We start from the raw sequence: 17,677 nt of genomic DNA on the forward strand, positions 1-17,677 counted from the left end.
GAAGTTATTATAAACTCCTTGGCTGTGAGTCTGGGGACTATAGAGATATGGATGGAAGCAAATCATAACTGAAGGGTAGGAATAAGCACTGGAACATATGGAGACTCATGGCTTAGTCCTAATTCTGAAAGCAGGTAATCTCGGAGAAGCAATTTCATAGCCCTTTGGAGTATAATTTCTCACAGGTGGCACCTAGTATATATGTGTATCTATGTAGCTAATGAGACACTTATTGAACACTGAGCATGAAATAATGAACACATTAATCTATAACCCATAGTATAAGTCATAGTTCTGTGATTCTATTATTCAGCTTCTATTGCCCACTGTACAAAAGCCTAGTCTTTACTCTTAACTCCACCACCCTCGCTGTTTGATTCACCTAGTGAACCTCTCCTGTTCACTTCAACCTCAGCAGTCAATCACCTTCTTATCTGTAAAGGTTCACCTTAAAGGCCAAGAGTCTAAGAAACCATCCCTAATCCCTGAACGAGATGGTTTTCCATCCTCTTTTGAACCCCTGTAACATTTTTTTCCCTCTCTCTAATACACTTCTGCCTGGTCTGATCTTCCAGATAACAAATTCTCCTATCTTCACTGATGCTCGAGGGTAAGCTGCCTAAGAGCAAGGCCTGCGATTTTCTCCTGGTTTCTCCTGTAAAGGCCAGCAGTGATTGATGAGACATATGCTCCTACAGGAAACAAATAGTGCAACCTTTAGAGGGTTAGATCTTACTGTTTCCAACTGACATAAACTAAGGTGAGAGGAGTCAAGGCCCATAACGATCACATGCTGTTTTCTGACAAGGCGCATCCGGCAGCCATCCTAGAATGGTGCGGCGGTACAGGGACACTCGCACCATCGATAATAGAAACAACCAAATGATGGACTAATGATGAGAAACTGCTATTAATGCAGGTGACCCTTTAACTACATTGGTTTGAACCATGTGGGTCCACTTATACAGATTTTTTTTCAAGTAAATACTAAGCCACAGATCTGAAGGAACCCCAATCACAGTGGGCCTTATAACTATAAGCTATACACAGATTTTCCACTGTGCAGAAGATTGGCACCCCTAACCAACACATTTTTCAAGAGTCAATTGTACTTTATAATGAGACAATAATGAATATGTGAGGTTGAGCCAGATAAAATTTCTATCCTCAAGAACAACAATTTGATATAATTTAATTTGCTAATTTATGTATTATCTATCTCCCTTTCCCCCATCTACTCATGAATAAGTCTCCACAAATGCAGGCATGTTGGTACATTCTGTTCACTTTTATATCGCCATTGCCTGGAACATAGTGAAGTGAAAGTGAAGTCGCTCAGTCGTGCCTGACTCTTTGCAACCCCATGGATAGTAGCCTGCACCAAGCTCCTTGGTACATGGGATTTTCAAGGCAAGAGTACTGGAGTGGGTTGCCATTTCCTTCTCCAGGGAATCTTCCCAACCCAGGGACTGAACATACTTTACTGCCTATTTGTTCCTCATCCTGATTACTCCCATTCTTCAGATGAGTAAACTGACACTTGATGAGATCTAACTAGCCCAAGTTAAACACAGTCTTAAGCAATAATTTATGCTAAGCCATTTATATTTATGCTATAGAAGTTGTTCAAATTCAGGCTATCTTTCCTCAATTGACTAGACCATGCATATTCTATTGGAAATGGTAAAAAGAAATTACAGAATACTAAAAAGAGGTCATGGGGAAAGGGAAAAATAAATACCAGTCAATGAGTTTGGGAAAGCTTTTATTCCTGTTAAAATGCAGCATGAAACAATATCTAAAAATTACCCCCAGCCTTTCATGTCCTCTGCCTGTGCTGCCTTCTTGGGAACAGGGTAGATGATAGATGGCTTTTGTTTGCAGCCTACAACTGAGCCTCTGTAGGACTCTCAGCCTCTCCCAACAAGCAAAGGAGTATTCTCACTCTTTTTACCATCTTCTCCATGGATGAAATCAGGGGTTCACACTTACAAAATCCTATTTCTTTAAAAGACGTTTCCCTAACCTACCTATGGAAAAACAATGTCAAAAAGAACAAGCTAATAGTATTTTTAAATGAAAGAAGGAGTTTGAGTTTGAAATTTGCTAATGTTCCTCATCCCCCTTCAGTGCAAAGATGCAATTTATTGTTTGGAAAGGGAATAGTGTAACCCTGGAACATCTTGCTCAAGAACAATGGTCCTAATCTGTTGCTCCCGATGCCTCATGTAGGATTTGTGTAAGAGTAGACCTTGATAATTTCCACTTTTGCCTAAATGTCCTTTTCCATCCTCCAGAAAGAATCAGTTCATTTTCTAGGACATGAACCCCAAGCCAGTCTGATACATATTTTCTAAAAGTTGAAAGAAGATAAACGGATGATTTTTCAAAATCTTTTAAGTAAAATGAACAATTCTAGCTATCATAAAATCACAGTGACCCTCCCAAGTGATTAATTCTTTGAGATTCATAAGAGATTTTGAAACAGAGGTGGGGAAAAGCCCACATGTCTTTCGAGAACTTGCAGTCTAACCTTGGAAGTGCCAGGTTGCAAAACAGGAAGATAGATTATGAGCAAAGGCTGGGAGTCAGACCAAATGAGATCAATCTCCAGACAGACTAGTGACTGGCCTCTGGCAAGTTAATTAATGTCCTTAAGCAAGTCTGAGCTTCCCAGGTGGCTCAGTGGTAAGGAACTCACCTGCCAAGGCAGAAGAAATGCGTTTAATCCTTAGTCAGGGAAGCTCCTCTAGAGAAGGAAACAGAAACCAGTCCAGTATTCTTGCCAGGGAAATCTCTTGGACAGAGAAGGCTGGCGGGCTACAGTCCATAGCGACTCAAGGAGTTGGACATGACTTAGTGATTGAACAACAGCAAGGCAAGCTTTCCTCATGTGTAAAAGAAAAATATTGCCACCTACACTATGAGGATCAGAAAATGAATGGAGAACACAGCACAGCACATGGTATACAGCAAGCATTAAATAACAAGATATCAAATATTAGGTAGCACACAGAAGGAGGGAGAGTTCTCAAAAACTGACTCTCTCCTAATGCTCTAGCCCCTGGGTAAGTTTAAATAACTCTTATTATAAACAAAGGAATACTTTTAGTATCTATTTGTTTGCCTCTAGAACTAATTCAGCACCACCTTAGCCCAAAGACACCCAATTTAAACAAGATTTAAAAGAGATTGCTTCTTTAGTCCCAGACAGCACAATTCAAGAAAGCAGGAGGACGCTCTGTTCCTTAGGTCATTCTCTATGTGGATGGGCCATTTGCTATACAGAATAGCTTCCGCTGTCTCAGAGATCAAGATTCAAAGAGAAGTAAATACAACAACTAATCCAAAATATAAACAATTCATCCCTCAAAGGAACACTGGATGAAATAACCAGGATCCTTACCAGTTTGGAGCTTTCACTTTCAGGAGATGGTTTAAGACCAACTTCGAGACTGGAGTCTTCCTCACCACTAACCAGTTCAGAGCCGCTCTGATCCTACGAGACATTAAAAAAAAAAAAAGTAGCAAAGATGTCATTCTTCACTCACAGTCACCTAAACTGTACTTTATCAGAGTTGCTTGCTTTATTGTTGGAGTGGATATTGTGGATATGGTTTCCTCTTTTTCCTTTCCAGTGGAAGGCCTTTCTTTTTTTTTTTTCAGGTATCTATCTGTCGCTCAGAGATATACCTAAGAGAAAGCTGATCCCTACTCTCTGCCCTGAATACTCACTGGAAGGACTGATGCTGAAGCTGAAGCTCCAATACTTTGGCCACCTGATGGGGAGAGCCAACCTACTGCAAAAGACCCTGATGCCGGGAAAGATTGAGGGTAAGAGGAAAAAGGGATGACAGAGGATGAGATGGTTGGATCACCGACTCAATGGAGATGAGTCTGAGTCTGTAGAAGATGGTAAAGGACAGGGGACCCTGGAGTGCTGCAGTCTATAGGGTCGCAAAGAGTCAGACGTGACTGAGTGACTGAACAAGGGTGATGACTCTGCCCCCAGAGTAGGCCTGGTTGTCTTAAGGCTAATCTCAATTCTCTTGGCCAACGATTCTGCCAGGAATGGGTATGTGGTCCAGTTCTTGTCAGCGAGGCATCAAGAGAGGTTTCTTGGAGACTTCTGAAAAGGTCCTTCCTAGATCTTAAAAGAACCACAATGAGTCCCCATGGCTCCCAAACTAACAAGAGTATAAAATGCAAATAGCCATGGACAGCCATCCCATAGCCAGAAGGAAACTAGACTGAATGACGGAGCAAAGACAAAGATGGAAGAACTGGCTCTCTAAAGACAAAACCAGGGCACCGGGCCGACCAGACCTGAAGCTCAGCTTTACTCTTAGCAATCTTTTTAAGGAGAGCTAATACACTTATTTATTGCTTCAGTCAGTCTGAATTAGCTACTCTGTCCTCTCCAGTCAAAACTTTCAGAGACATTTGCTTATCTTCTGCACAAGGCTAAACTATTTGATAAGAGCTTATATTTATCTTGTTTCTCTCTAAAACTTAGGTACTGAGTACCCTGCCTGGCACATGAAAACATTTGATAAATACTGGGCTGGAATACAGTACTTGCTTTCTTGATGATTCTTTTCCGAAAATTCCTAAAAATATTTACTTAATGTAAATGAGACATCTGGTAATAATAAGCCATATTAAAATTCCAAGGCCCATTAGGCATCTTCTCAATTGAATTATGATATATTAAATATTATAGTTATTTGCTTTGCTTTCTGGGGGCACATAGAGGAGAATAAGGATAATAAATGGAGTATCTACATTATATTTATATGGATTTTTATTTTAAAACACCACCATCTGGGATTATTACAAATTCCTGTGGGGCAGTTTACAGAGAAATTGTTTTGATTTTGAGACATTCAACATCATAATTTAAGAAATGCAAATTAAAGCAAAGATATGACATTCTTTCATCTATCAAATGGACAAGCAAATGGAGAACATTCAGTATTAAGAATGGTGCAGGGAAACAGGAATTTTTGCACACCATTGAAAGTGTAAATTAGCACAATCTTTTCAGAAAAGAGCCCCATACAGCATATAGATATCAGTTAAGTTCAGTCACTCAGTCGTGCTCAACTCTTTGCAACTCCATGGACTGCAGCACACCTCCCTGTCCATCACCAACTCCCAGAATTTACTCAAACTCATGTCCATTGAATCGGTGATGCCATCCAACCATCTCATCCTCTGTCATCCCTTCTCCCGCCTTCAATCTTTCCCAGCATGAGCATCTTTTCAAATGAGTCAGTTCTTCACATCATATACATACAGATGCAGGGGAAATACTTGAAAGCATATAGCACAAATTTTTTAAATTCTATACTTCTGGAGAGTAGGATTAGGGATTGGGAATTTTGCCTTATTTATTTCTACACTGTTTAATTACAGAAGAATTAGTATATATTAAATAATTAATTGATGCTTTCAAATTGTGGTGCTAGAGAAGACTCTTGAGAGTCCCTTGGACTGCAGGAGATCAAACCGCCAATCCTAAAAGAAGTCAACCCTGAATATTCATTGAAAGGACTGATGCTGAAACTGAAGTTCCAATACTTTGGCCACCTGATGGGGTGAGCCAACTCACTGGAAAAGACCCTGATGCTGGGAAAGATTGAGGGCAAGAGAAGAAGAGGGTGACAGAGGATGAGATGGTTGGATGGCATCACTGACTCAATGGACATGAGTTTGAACAAACTGTGGGAGATATTGGAGGACAAGAAAGCCTGGCATGCTGCAGTTCATGAGGTCATAAAGAGTCAGACACAACTCAGTGACTGAACAACAATGAACCAATTGTCTGTTGTAAAACAACAAAGGAGAGTTATGAGAAATATCTAAAAAAAAAAAAAAAAAAATTCAAGGTAAGTAGCATGGGCTTTAGGATTGGCCAGATCTGAACTCAAGTCTCAACTTTGCCATGAGAATTATAAGATTATCTGCAAGTTACTTTCTAAATCTGAGTAGAGCAGATTCATGAACAATGTGAGGATTAGAAACACAGATCCTCCCCACAGTTGAAAATTTGTGTATAATTTATAGTTTTCCCCCTGTATCTGTGGTCCTTTGGCATACAATCGCAAATTGGGTAATACTGCAGTATTTATTATTGGGAAAATCTGCATAAGTGGACCCACCTCATGTTATTCAAGTGTCAACTGTACTTTTTTTTTTAAGTATAGATAAAAATATCAAGTTAAAAATACTATCCCATCAGGTTGTCATAAAGAGTAATGCACTAACTTGTAAAATGTCTATTAGCACAACACTAGTTGCTGCACTCAATATGCCAGCAAATCTGGAAAACTCAGCAGTGGCCACAGGACTGGAAAAGGTCAGTTTTCATTCCAATCCCAAAGAAAGGCAATGCCAAAGAATGCTCAAACTACCGCGCAATTGCACTCATCTCACACGCTAGTAAAGTAATGCTCAAAATTCTCCAAGCCAGGCTTCAGCAATACGTGAACTGTGAACTTGCAGATGTTCAAGCTGGTTTTAGAAAAGGCAGAGGAACCAGAGATCAAATTGCCAACATCTGGTGAATCATATAAAAAGCAAGAGAGTCCCAGAAAGCATCAATTTCTGCTTTATTGACTATGCCAAAACCTTTGACTGTGTAGATCACAATAAACTGTGGAAAATTCTGAAAAAGATTGGAATACCAGACCATCTGACCTGTCTCTTGAGAAACCTGTATGCAGGTCAGGAAGCAACAGTTAGAACTGGACATGGAACAACAGATTGGTTCCAAATAGGAAAAGGAGTACCTCAAGGCTGTATACTGTCACCCTGTTTATTTAACTTATATGCAGAGTACATCATGCAGAGAAGACAATGGCACCCCATTCCAGTACTCTTGCGGGGAAAATCCCACGGACGGAGGAGCCTGGTAGGCTGCAGTCCATGAGGTCGCTAAGAGTCGGACATGACTGAGTGAATTCACTTTCACTTTTCACTTTCATGCATTGGAGAAGGAAATGGCAACCCACTCCAGTGTTCTCGCCTGAAGAATCCCAGGGACAGGGGAGCCTGGTGGGCTGCCGTCTATGGGGTTGCACAGAGTCGGACACGACAGAAGTGACTTAGCAGCAGCAGAGTACATCATGAGAAATGCTGGGCTGGAAGAAACACAAGCTGGAATCAAGATTGCCAGGAGAAATACCAATAACTTCAGATATGTAGATGACACCACCCTTATGGCAGAAAGTGAAGAGGAACTAAAAAGTCTCTTAATGAAAGTGAAGGAGGAGAGTGAAAAAAGTTGGCTTAAAGGTCAACATTCAGAAAACAAAGATCATGGCATCTGGTCCCATCACTTCATGGGAAATAGATGGGGAAACAGTGGAAACAGTGTCAGACCTTATTTTGGGGGGCTCCAAAATCACAGCAGATGGTGATTGTAGCCATGAAATTAAAAGACGCTTATTCCTTGGAAGGAAAGTTATGACCAACCTAGATAGCATATTGAAAAGCAGAGACATTATTTTGCCAACAAAGGTCCGTCTAGTCAAGGCTATGGTTTTTCCTTGGTCATGTATGGATGTGAGAGTTGGACTGTGAAGAAAGCTGAGCACCGAAGAATTGATGCTTTTGAACTGTGGTGTTGGAGAAGACTCTTGAGAGTCCCTTGGACTGCAAGGAGATTCAACCAGTCCATCCTAAAGGAGATTAGTCCTGGGTGTTCATTGGAAGGACTGATGTTGAAGTTGAAATTCCAATACTTTGGCCACCTCATGAGAAGAGTTGACTCATTGGAAAAGACTCTGATACTGGGAGGGATTGGGGGCAGGAGGAGAAGGGGACGACAGAGGAGGAGATGGCTGGATGGCATCGCCGACTCAATTGACATGGGTTTGGGTAGACTTTGGGAGTTGGTGATGGACAGGGAGGCCTGGCATGCTGCAATTCATGGGGTCGCAAAGAGTCGGATATGACTGAGTGACTGAATTGAACTGACTTACGTGCTATTAATTTTTATTTTTAGCTTTTTGTTGAGACAGGCTTTGTTTATGACCTGTTTCATGTAGTTATCATAAAAAGGCTAAATAAATGAGTACCACTGTGATCCCAATTCACAAATAAGAAAAAGTGACACATTTAAAATAATCTGTTAAAGAACCCTAGCCAGTAAGAGGCAGACCCAGGATTCACAGCTAGGTAAGACTACCACCAAAGGCCACATTGTTGGTAACTATGCCTCAGGCCCTAAGTAAATTAAATGATGCTCCTGTTTCTTATTCTTTCTTTTTATTTATGCGTGTTGATAACTAATCTTATGAAAGACAGGATTCACAACCTTAAAAAATATCACTGTCATTAGATTACCAAGAAGTATTTTAGAGTTTGTTACCCAGAAAATTTCATTAGATAGAACATCTCTCCATGAATTTTGCATAATCAAGAAATTACCATATAATACAAACATGTCAAAGTTAAGAAACAAAGCTTGAAAATATATAGCTTTTCAGTGTTTTAGACAGTGGGTAAGTTCTAGAGACAGAAAAAAATTATACTTTTAAAAGGAAGAAAAACTTTTAATGCCCTGGTTACTTAGTATCTGGTTCTGTAAGCTGTGGGAAGCCCTGTAGGGGCCCTGGGGAGGCTATGCTATCCAAGTGGAGGATGTAATAGAAACAATGCTTGTAACTATAGCATTGGATTGTAAGACAAATCCACAGGTGGCTTCTCAAGTAACCCTGCAAATGGCCACCTCCTCTGTCCCAGATAAGAGATTTTTTTACCAAGTTGGTGGTTAGCTGATGCCATTCATCTAATTACATATATGTCTCCTTAGGGAAAGGAAAGTATTATTTAGAGAATCAGAGAAATCTTTACATTTCTTTCAGCATGGAAGCATAAGAAATGAAATTTTCTTGGTCTTTATAAAATGAATACTAAAGAGGGAAAGAAAACAGCAGTTTGATGCTTCAGCTTTGAAAATTCAAGAAAATATGGGTAAGACAGATGGTCTATATATCCTTTAAGATTTGAATAAAAACAAAAAAAGAATACCCTTTATATCTAACATCCACAGAATTTATCATACAATGCTATGTCTCAAATGCACCTTACTCCATAAACCCTTTCCTTATTCTTAGCTGAAGGATGTCTCTTCTTCCCCTCAGCTTACCTAACAGTCTACATGAGCCTCTTATGTCACTTCCATAATCTCATTTGTATCACAATTATGTATGTAAAGAATTGATCTCCCCAATGAGATGGAAAAATGCTTGAATCCAACATCTGTGCCTCATTCATTGCCTTAGTCTAATTCATTTTTATATTCATCCTAGGTTCTGTCTCATCTCAAGGTTGATGCTCTTTATAACTGTACCTTGAGTCTCTTCTAAAACACTTCTTTTGTTTTTAGTTACTTGTTTAGTCTGAGATAGCTCCATAAAGGAGGATTTGAAGTCAAAATCTAGATGGAGAGAAGAGACAGGTAAAAAGGAAGTTGGAGTCGAAAGAGGTTAGCAAATAATGTATTTACTTTTCTAGGAGAGCCAAAGGTTACGTAAGAGTTTTCATGCTTAAATGAAGCACAGAGCAAAACAATGAGGGTTCTGTTCTGAGAACAGAATGGCTCATATGTATAAATTACCCTGCTGACTAGGAGCTTAAAAAACAGGAGTCAGTCAGAGATAGAAAGGAGAAAACAGGTCAGTAGGCATGATTTCCAAAGCACAATCGCATCACGGTGGTTTGAAGACCATCTGGTTGATGGATAGCAGCCCACTAACACCCAAGATGATTCAGCTGTTCTGGATGGCTGGGCGTTCCCTTCCCCTGTTGCTGATCTTCAGACCACCTGTCCAAAGCTGCCTGTTCAGCCAAGGCTGCTCAAAGAGAATAACCTTTCCCCATGAAGACTATGGTCAGAAGATTCCATAGTGAATTATGCTTTATAGATAAATGAAAGGAAAGGGCAAGGCTCATGGTTCATACATTTAACATAGACTTTACCACCTCCCCCACCCCCCACTCCAGAGTCACCAAAAAAGGACTGATAAATGCTATTCAATCTCTACTGAGAAGTTTCTTCCAAACCCTCTGAAAGTTTTAAACTTCCTCCAGTGGGTTCCTCCAAGATCTTCTACATAAAGTGATGATAAATGTTATATTTTTTGTACTACTTTTTTTCATACCCACTAAATGTCTATAGTTTTCACCAACTAGACACTGAGAACCTTGACAGTAGGAATTTATATTTTATTTAAGAGTAGACTATCAATGAAAGTTAAATTAGTTAAGGATATTACCATGGATTAGAAAAACACTTCTGATGAGATAAAGGTGACATAGTGTTGTTTCTTTCCTCCTCTCCTTATTTAACATGACAAAGGAGCATATCAGTATATACAACTGTTTTCCTTTTAAGATTTTACTAAGCAAAATTAATGGGAGAAGGCAATGGCACCCCACTCCAGTACTCTCGCCTGGAAAATCCCATGGGTGGAGGAGCCTGGTGGACTACAGTCCGTGGGATCGCTAAGAGTCGGACATGACTGAGTGACTTCACTTTCACTTTTCACTTTCATGCATTGGAGAAGGAAATGGCAACCCACTCCAGTGTTCTTGCCTGAAGAATCCCAGGGACGGGGGAGCCTGGTGGGCTGTCGTCTATGGGGTCGCACAGAGTCAGACACGGCTGAAGTGACTTATCAGCAAGCAAAATTAATAATAAACCCAGCAACTATACCTCTCTGATATAATTAAAAACTCTTTTTTCCCCAAAATGAAACTTAAGTTAGTTTAAATTTTGTCATCCCCATATTTCATAAGTCCAATACTCCCTTCAAAAAAACCCACAAAATGATTTATTAGTTTCATCGCCAACCACCTAAGTTCACCAATATTTCTTTCTGCAAAGTCATGTTTGCTTGATGTGACAAATTAAATTTCTTTCTCCTATCCCTAATTGTGACCATATTTTCAAGGCTATTCAGAATTCCAGAAAGGCAATACACAATAAAAGATTAAATGGAAATTATGCTAATAGGACTCCCTGGGTAATCAACCTCTCCATTCTTTATGAAGTCTGTTTCATCTCACTTGGTATTCAAAAAAGCACAACTTCTGAAACAAGAAGAAAATGAAGGTTCTTTCTTCAATAAAGATAATCTAAAAGATTCTGCCTGCTTTGTGGAGGAATGGAATAAACATCTTGACTCCCAAGTATACACGAGTCCTCATAACTCTTAGGAGACACTATAGCAGTAACCTCCTAATTGGGTTTCTAATGTCAAAACACTTTTGACTTTGCTATTAGACTAAGCTATCTGGAGTAGAGCCCTGGTCAGACTATTTCATTATTCAAAACACCTTCAACAGCTCCAAATACCTAATGCATAACATCCAGTCCTTCTGAGATTTACATTCAAGTCTCTCTCATTTGACCTCAATTTATTTTTTCAATTCCATCCTCTATTACTCCCTTTCACATACCTATTGTATTCTCCCCTTTCCACACCCTGATTTTTCTTATTTCTGGGCTTTGGGTTGTGCTGTTCCTACATTCTTATCTAACCATATTCATATTTTAAAATTCAATATATCTGTTCTCCTACCAGGAGAACATCTTCTGGTATTCATCTTCTGTGAACTCCTCCTAAAACTTTATCTCTTAGGACACCTTATTTTAGTAACATACATGTGTTATTTCCCATGTTAGACTGCAAGTTCTTTGAGTCTAGAGACTTGTGCAATTAATTCTTTTATGTTCTACAAAGTAGGTATTTGGCAAGTAATGGCAGAATGAATTGAATCAGTAAGAAGTAAGTATGCAACACTAAAATGAAGCATCAAGGATACAGTAGGAACGCCATTCACTTATTCTACAAACATTTATTAAGCAAGTACTACATGCTAAGCACTGAGGATTCAGTGATCAGGGAGACAATAAGCCTGGCCCTAAAAAAGAATACAGTTTAGTGCGGTGTTTACAGTCCTACATTATTATGATAAAACATGGTGCTAACAAGGGAAGGAAAAGTGACAGAATCCTAATTGATAAACCCATTTAGAAATGGGTCTCTCTTTTTCTATATGCTCAAGTGATGTCACATAAAGAAAAAGGGGAAATTTTTACTTTTTAAATGAATCATGAGTGTTACTTAACTATGAAGGGAGTAAAGATTCCCAAAGGGAACAGTGTGGGATGAAGTTGGTCATAAGAATAGCATCTCATGGTTCTGAGCACTTGTATTTCAGGTGCTCTGTTTATTAATCTATGTACATTATTTTATTCATTTTAAGTCATAGAAAACTTGGAAAGAGGATTCAAAAAAGCGATTCTCCAAGGACTTATGAATTAATAAGGTCAATGAATGAATAAAGGTTATTAACTAATAAAGAGGAAGTGGGAACGCAACCTAGGTAGAAACAACAGGAACAAAAGCATAAGGAGGGAAAATTCAACACATGTATATGTGGAGTGCCCGGCAGGGGCACTCACACTAGTGAGAAAAGACGGGTGATTAGTGGAGGCAAGTATAAAGCCTTAATTATAACCTTGAAACAAGATTTTGAAATACAGCTCTGATAAGCAAGAAATGGATATTAAAAGTATTTGATCAAGAAGACAAATACAAGAAGAAAAGAAATCCTACATTAAATGTAACTGCTAAATACCAAAGATGCCGGAGGCTGAGAGTCCTGCTAGAGGCCTGTGCAATACAAGTACAGCCACAACTATGGTGAGTTCTTAGTGTGTGCCAAGAACAATGCTAAAAGTTTTATAAACATTATTCAGCTCTTCTAAGAAATCTAGAAAATTATTACTATCAAATGCCTTTTAAAAGTAAAGAAACACAAGCTTATTGAGCTTAAGTTTCAGGTTCATTCTGCTAGTGAATGTCAAAGCAACAATTAGGGTTCAGATCTATCAACTTCCAAGTTTATGTTCTTAATCACTTCTGTAAGTGCCCCAACAATATTACAACTGCCAAAAGTAGAGCAGCAGAAATGCTAATAATCCCTTACATATGTATAGAGCTGTGTGGATTATAAAATACTTTTACCTACATTTAGTACTCAATCCTCATAGCTACCTGTTCACACAGGCAGGGAAGGCTATTAATCTGCTTTACAGAGAAAAGCAGACTTGGCAAGGTTAAGTATCTTCATGGAGGTCAGAAGCCCAGCAGATGATTGGTAGAGCTGAAACAAGAACTCATGTTTTCTTGTTCAGTATTCAACCAGCACTCTTGTTCACTCTGCTAGCACACAACTGCACGAAGCGATTTTGTTCTCTGCTATAGTCTCGGTGTCTAGAACAGTCCTTGAGACATAATAAGAGCTCAATAAATATTTGTTCAATAAAAGAACAAATATGAGATCCCATTAGCGTTTAATAAAAGTGCTGTTCAATTATGTGGAATTATGATGTCAGGTTCAAATTCACAATCATATGGCTGTACTTCATCTCTTTGGTTAAATGGGCTAGTTCTCTCAACAATACATCAGATATGAATTATGCTTAAGTACTTACTGGAAACAGCTGCAGAGGAAAATGGCACAGTGAGGGCATACCCGAGTGAATGGAAGGGATAAGGAAGTGTTACAGCCCAGAGCAGTCCTACATAGTACCTCAGATACCACCTGCAGGGTGGCTGTCACTCGGAATTTGGTGACAGTTATCAGAGGCCAAAAGTCCAGAAAGAAACTGAACTTTAATAAAGTTAAGTAAATAAATATTTATAAATAAATATAATAAAGGAACAACTCTTTATTATATAATTCATTGTGAAAATGCAACACAAGTATCACATAGCATATTCTTTTAGAGAAAAGAATGATTATTTATTAACAAATTTAAATGTCTAATATGATCTATTTTGGAAAATTAAATAATGGCATATTCATATTTAAGAATTGTGATAAGGCTCTTGAAACTTAATACTGGTATTATTTATATTTTATACCTATTTTTGGTCTTTATTCAAAAATAAAACCAGTATTTAAAATTTTCAGAATACAAGTTATTTTTCTGACTTATTATTGATTCTGCTATGTATAAATAAAAGTAAAAGGCATTTTTTAAAAACAGGTAATTGAATAATGAGAATAATTTCTGTGGTTAGCACAATTTTAAAAAGGAAAATAGTAGCTAATATTGAATAATGCATTTAAATATTAGAATAAATAGTTCACCTTTATTGAGTGTTTACTTTGTGCCATGAGCTGTACTAAATGCTTTATATACATTACTTCCTTTACTCTCTGCAAATCTATGAAGGTTTGGTGGTAACACTCCCAGGGACAGATGAGGAAACTAATGCTGAATAACAGCTGCCTCTGGGCGTATGGGTACGCTACATAGCCTCTCTAGACCCCAGTTTCTTCTTCTATAAAGTGGAAATAATAATACTGTCTCTCAGAGGTATGAATGTAAACAGGAGTTGGGACAATGCATTCAAGATAGTGTTTAACACAGTAGGTACTATGTTCAATCATCCTCTTCTAAGTGGTTGCCGTGTCAACAGGAAGGTAGCAGAAACCATTTGGCTGGGAATAAACTAGAGAAAATACACAGCTAATATTAGAAGTCATTTCTGAAAGAAAGAAAACAAAAGAAACCAGAGACCTCAGAAATGGTCCTCTCAAATTAAATGTTGACACCAACACTATACCTTTACTCATTCTGAAATATAGGAGCTGGATCTCATAGTAGATTTACAGTTTGATGACAGACCGGTTTCCTTGATCATTGTACTGAGAAAAAGTATGGGCGATAAATGAAAAATTCAGTTCCAAGGGGATGCTATTTTGATGGGAAAATTTGTAACTAACAATATTATAGGAAAAATTATTCTATTAAGTATTAACCTCCTCCCATCTAAAAAAAGGACTTGGATGACATTCTGTAAACACAAATGAATTAGTAACTAAGTACTAACATCTATTGGGTAGCTACCATGGGTCGGGAAGATCTGCTGGAGAAGGGATAGGCTCCCCACTCTAATATTCTTGGGCTTCCCTGGTGGCTCAGCTGGTAAAGAATCTGCCTGCAATGCGGGAGACCTAGATTTGATCCCTGGGTTAGGAAGGTCTCCTGGAGAAGGGAAAGGCTACCCACTCCAGTATTCTGGCCTGGAGAATTCCACAGACTGTACACAGTCCATGGGGTCGCAAAGAGTTGGACACGACTCAGCCACTTTCACTTCACTTCACCACGTACCTGGCACAAGATATCTACAGATATAGATATCGTCTCCTCGTTCTCCCATTTATTCTTAACCTTATGAAGTACAAGAAGTTACTGTAACCACTCAAGTTCACTTGTCTAGTGTCACAAGACTGAGTGATTAACACACACACAACATCCAAAACATCAACAATCAGCTTTGCTTCCAATACCAACACCTCATCTAACTGCGATTAGGTCTTGCCTGGGCTTCTGCCGTCTGTGTGTGTCTGCTGCCTAGCATGTTACTTTTGCCTTCTTATAGTCCATTCTCTACCTGGTAGACTGTTTCAGGTCACCTCACTCCCTGTTAAAAAATACCCAGTGGCTTCTACTGCATACAGACTAAAACCTGAGCTTCTGACTCTGACTCATCAAACTCTTCTCTCCCTCCCACCTCACACTGCCTCCCTCTCATCCTAGCCCACCACTCCCCAGGCTCCCAATGTACCCTCTAGCTCATTCTCACTTGAGAGTTATTGTTCTTCCCTCTGCAGAGAGAGCTCTCCCTCCTAATTTTTGCACGTCTGGCTCCTTCTTATCATTTTGATTTTATTTAAATTTTACCTTGTCTATGCAGCTTTCCCTGTAACCAATCAAAGTGGTCACAAGCCACATTCCCTATTGTAATTTTAATTATCTGCAAGACACTGAACACTATCTGATAATTCTCTAAGTTTATTTATGTATTTGCTAGTTAATCTTCTCATTGGAATGTAAGCTGAACCATGGCAGGGAGCCTTATCAGTCTGATTCATAACTAGACATTTAATACCCTTAAGAGTACCTGACATGTAATAGGCACTCACTGAATACTTGTTGAATGGAAAGAATGAGCATTATACAATCAAATATTTACTAAAAGGGACACTATTCATACAGTTCATTTTGTTATGGAAGCAAAGGAAAAAGTATGGAAAGATACTAAACAGTAAATATTAACTTGCTCGAGGAAGTACGGAAAGGAAAATCAAATTTTCTAACACTGCATTGTTTGATTAGTTATAATAAATAAATATGCATTGTGGGAATTAAAAATAATCAGTTCAGTTCAGTTCAGTCGTGTCTGACTCTTTGTGACCCCATGAACTGCAGCACACCAGGCCTCCCTGTCCATCACCAACTCCCAGAGTCTACCCAAACCCAAGTCCATTGAGTCCGTAATGCCATCCAACCATCTCATCCTCTGTTGTCCCCTTCTCCTCCTACCCTCAATCTTTCCCAGCATCAGGGTCTTTTCCAATGAGTCAGCTCTTCACATCATGTGGCCAAAGTACAGGAGCTTCAACTTCAACATCAGTCCTTCCAGTGAACACCCAGGACCGATCTCCTTTAGGACGTACTGGTTGGATCTCCTTGAAGTCCAAGGGACTCTCAAGAGCCCTCTCCAACACCACCGTTCAAAAGCACCAATTCTTTGGCACTCAGCTCTCTTTATAGTCCAACTCTCACATCCATACCTGACTACTGGAAAAACCACAGCCTTGACTACATAGACCTTTGTTGACAAAGTAATGTCTCTGCTTTTTAATATTAATAAGTAAAAAATGAGAAGAGTATGTAATGTTCTCTCAGCAGAGAATCTGTTAGCTAATTAATCTATATATCTAACCATCTATCCATCCATTCATCTCTAGAAGATCACTATGTTAGCAATCTTGAAATATTAGTAATTTCTTCATTAATAGATGAAAGTATTTAAAGACACCCAAAACCATAGTATTAAAGAGTTTTGAAACCACAAAGAAAGGTACAATACAGTCATTAAAAAAGAGAATTTTCTAATAAATTCTGAAATCTTTAATTAGGACAAATTGCTGGAAAATCCCGTGGATGGAGGAGCCTGGTGGGCTGCAGTCCATGGGGTCACTAAGAGTCGGATACAACTGAGCAACTTCACTTTGACTTTCCACTTTCATGCATTGGAGAAGGAAATGGCAGCCCACTCCAGTGTCCTTGCCTGGAGAATCCCAGAGATGGGGGAGCCTGGTGGGCTGCTGTCTATGGGGTCACACAGAGTCAGACACGACTGAAGTGACTTAGCAGCAGGAGCATATCTAGAATGAAACTTCAGGAATTTTGAGGAAGGCATTACTGATATGATTAAGTTCTAATGTGTGTTTTTTTTTTAACATTGATTTATATTACTTTACAATTATACCTCAAATACTTCATATTTTAATTAGGGAAACTCCCCAGCTAATAAACTCTGAGTTTGGAATACCAGATACTGAAAATCCATGTAACTCAGTCACTAAGCACTAATCAGGAGTTATCTTACCTCAGTAGAAGTTGGGGAACTTGATGGTAATGGAAAGGGAGTAACGGCCATCTGATTGACTGCGTCTTCATTTCTGCAAATGTTAAAATAAGCAGAATCAATACACAGCAAATGCTAAATTCTTGGCTCAAATTAGAATCATTTCCTCAGTTCTCAGTTGAAAATGCACACACAGCACTACAAAA

At 38.9% G+C, this 17,677-nt stretch overlaps 1 protein-coding gene across 1 annotated transcript in view; it reads right to left on the reverse strand.

Moving 5' to 3' along the window:
* PATJ (PATJ crumbs cell polarity complex component) overlaps nt 1-17,677 on the reverse strand; it is a 371,645-nt gene that overhangs the window by 101,763 nt on the left and 252,205 nt on the right. The window contains exons 29-30 of the mRNA XM_052636620.1: nt 17,493-17,565; nt 3,407-3,499 (exon numbers count right to left, since the gene is read on the reverse strand). Of these exons, the coding sequence (XP_052492580.1) occupies nt 3,407-3,499; nt 17,493-17,565 (166 nt within the window). The remainder of the gene's footprint in view (nt 1-3,406; nt 3,500-17,492; nt 17,566-17,677) is intronic.

This window comes from Budorcas taxicolor, chromosome 3 (genome assembly GCF_023091745.1).
Source record: "Budorcas taxicolor isolate Tak-1 chromosome 3, Takin1.1, whole genome shotgun sequence".
Taxonomy (NCBI): Eukaryota; Metazoa; Chordata; class Mammalia; order Artiodactyla; family Bovidae; genus Budorcas; species Budorcas taxicolor.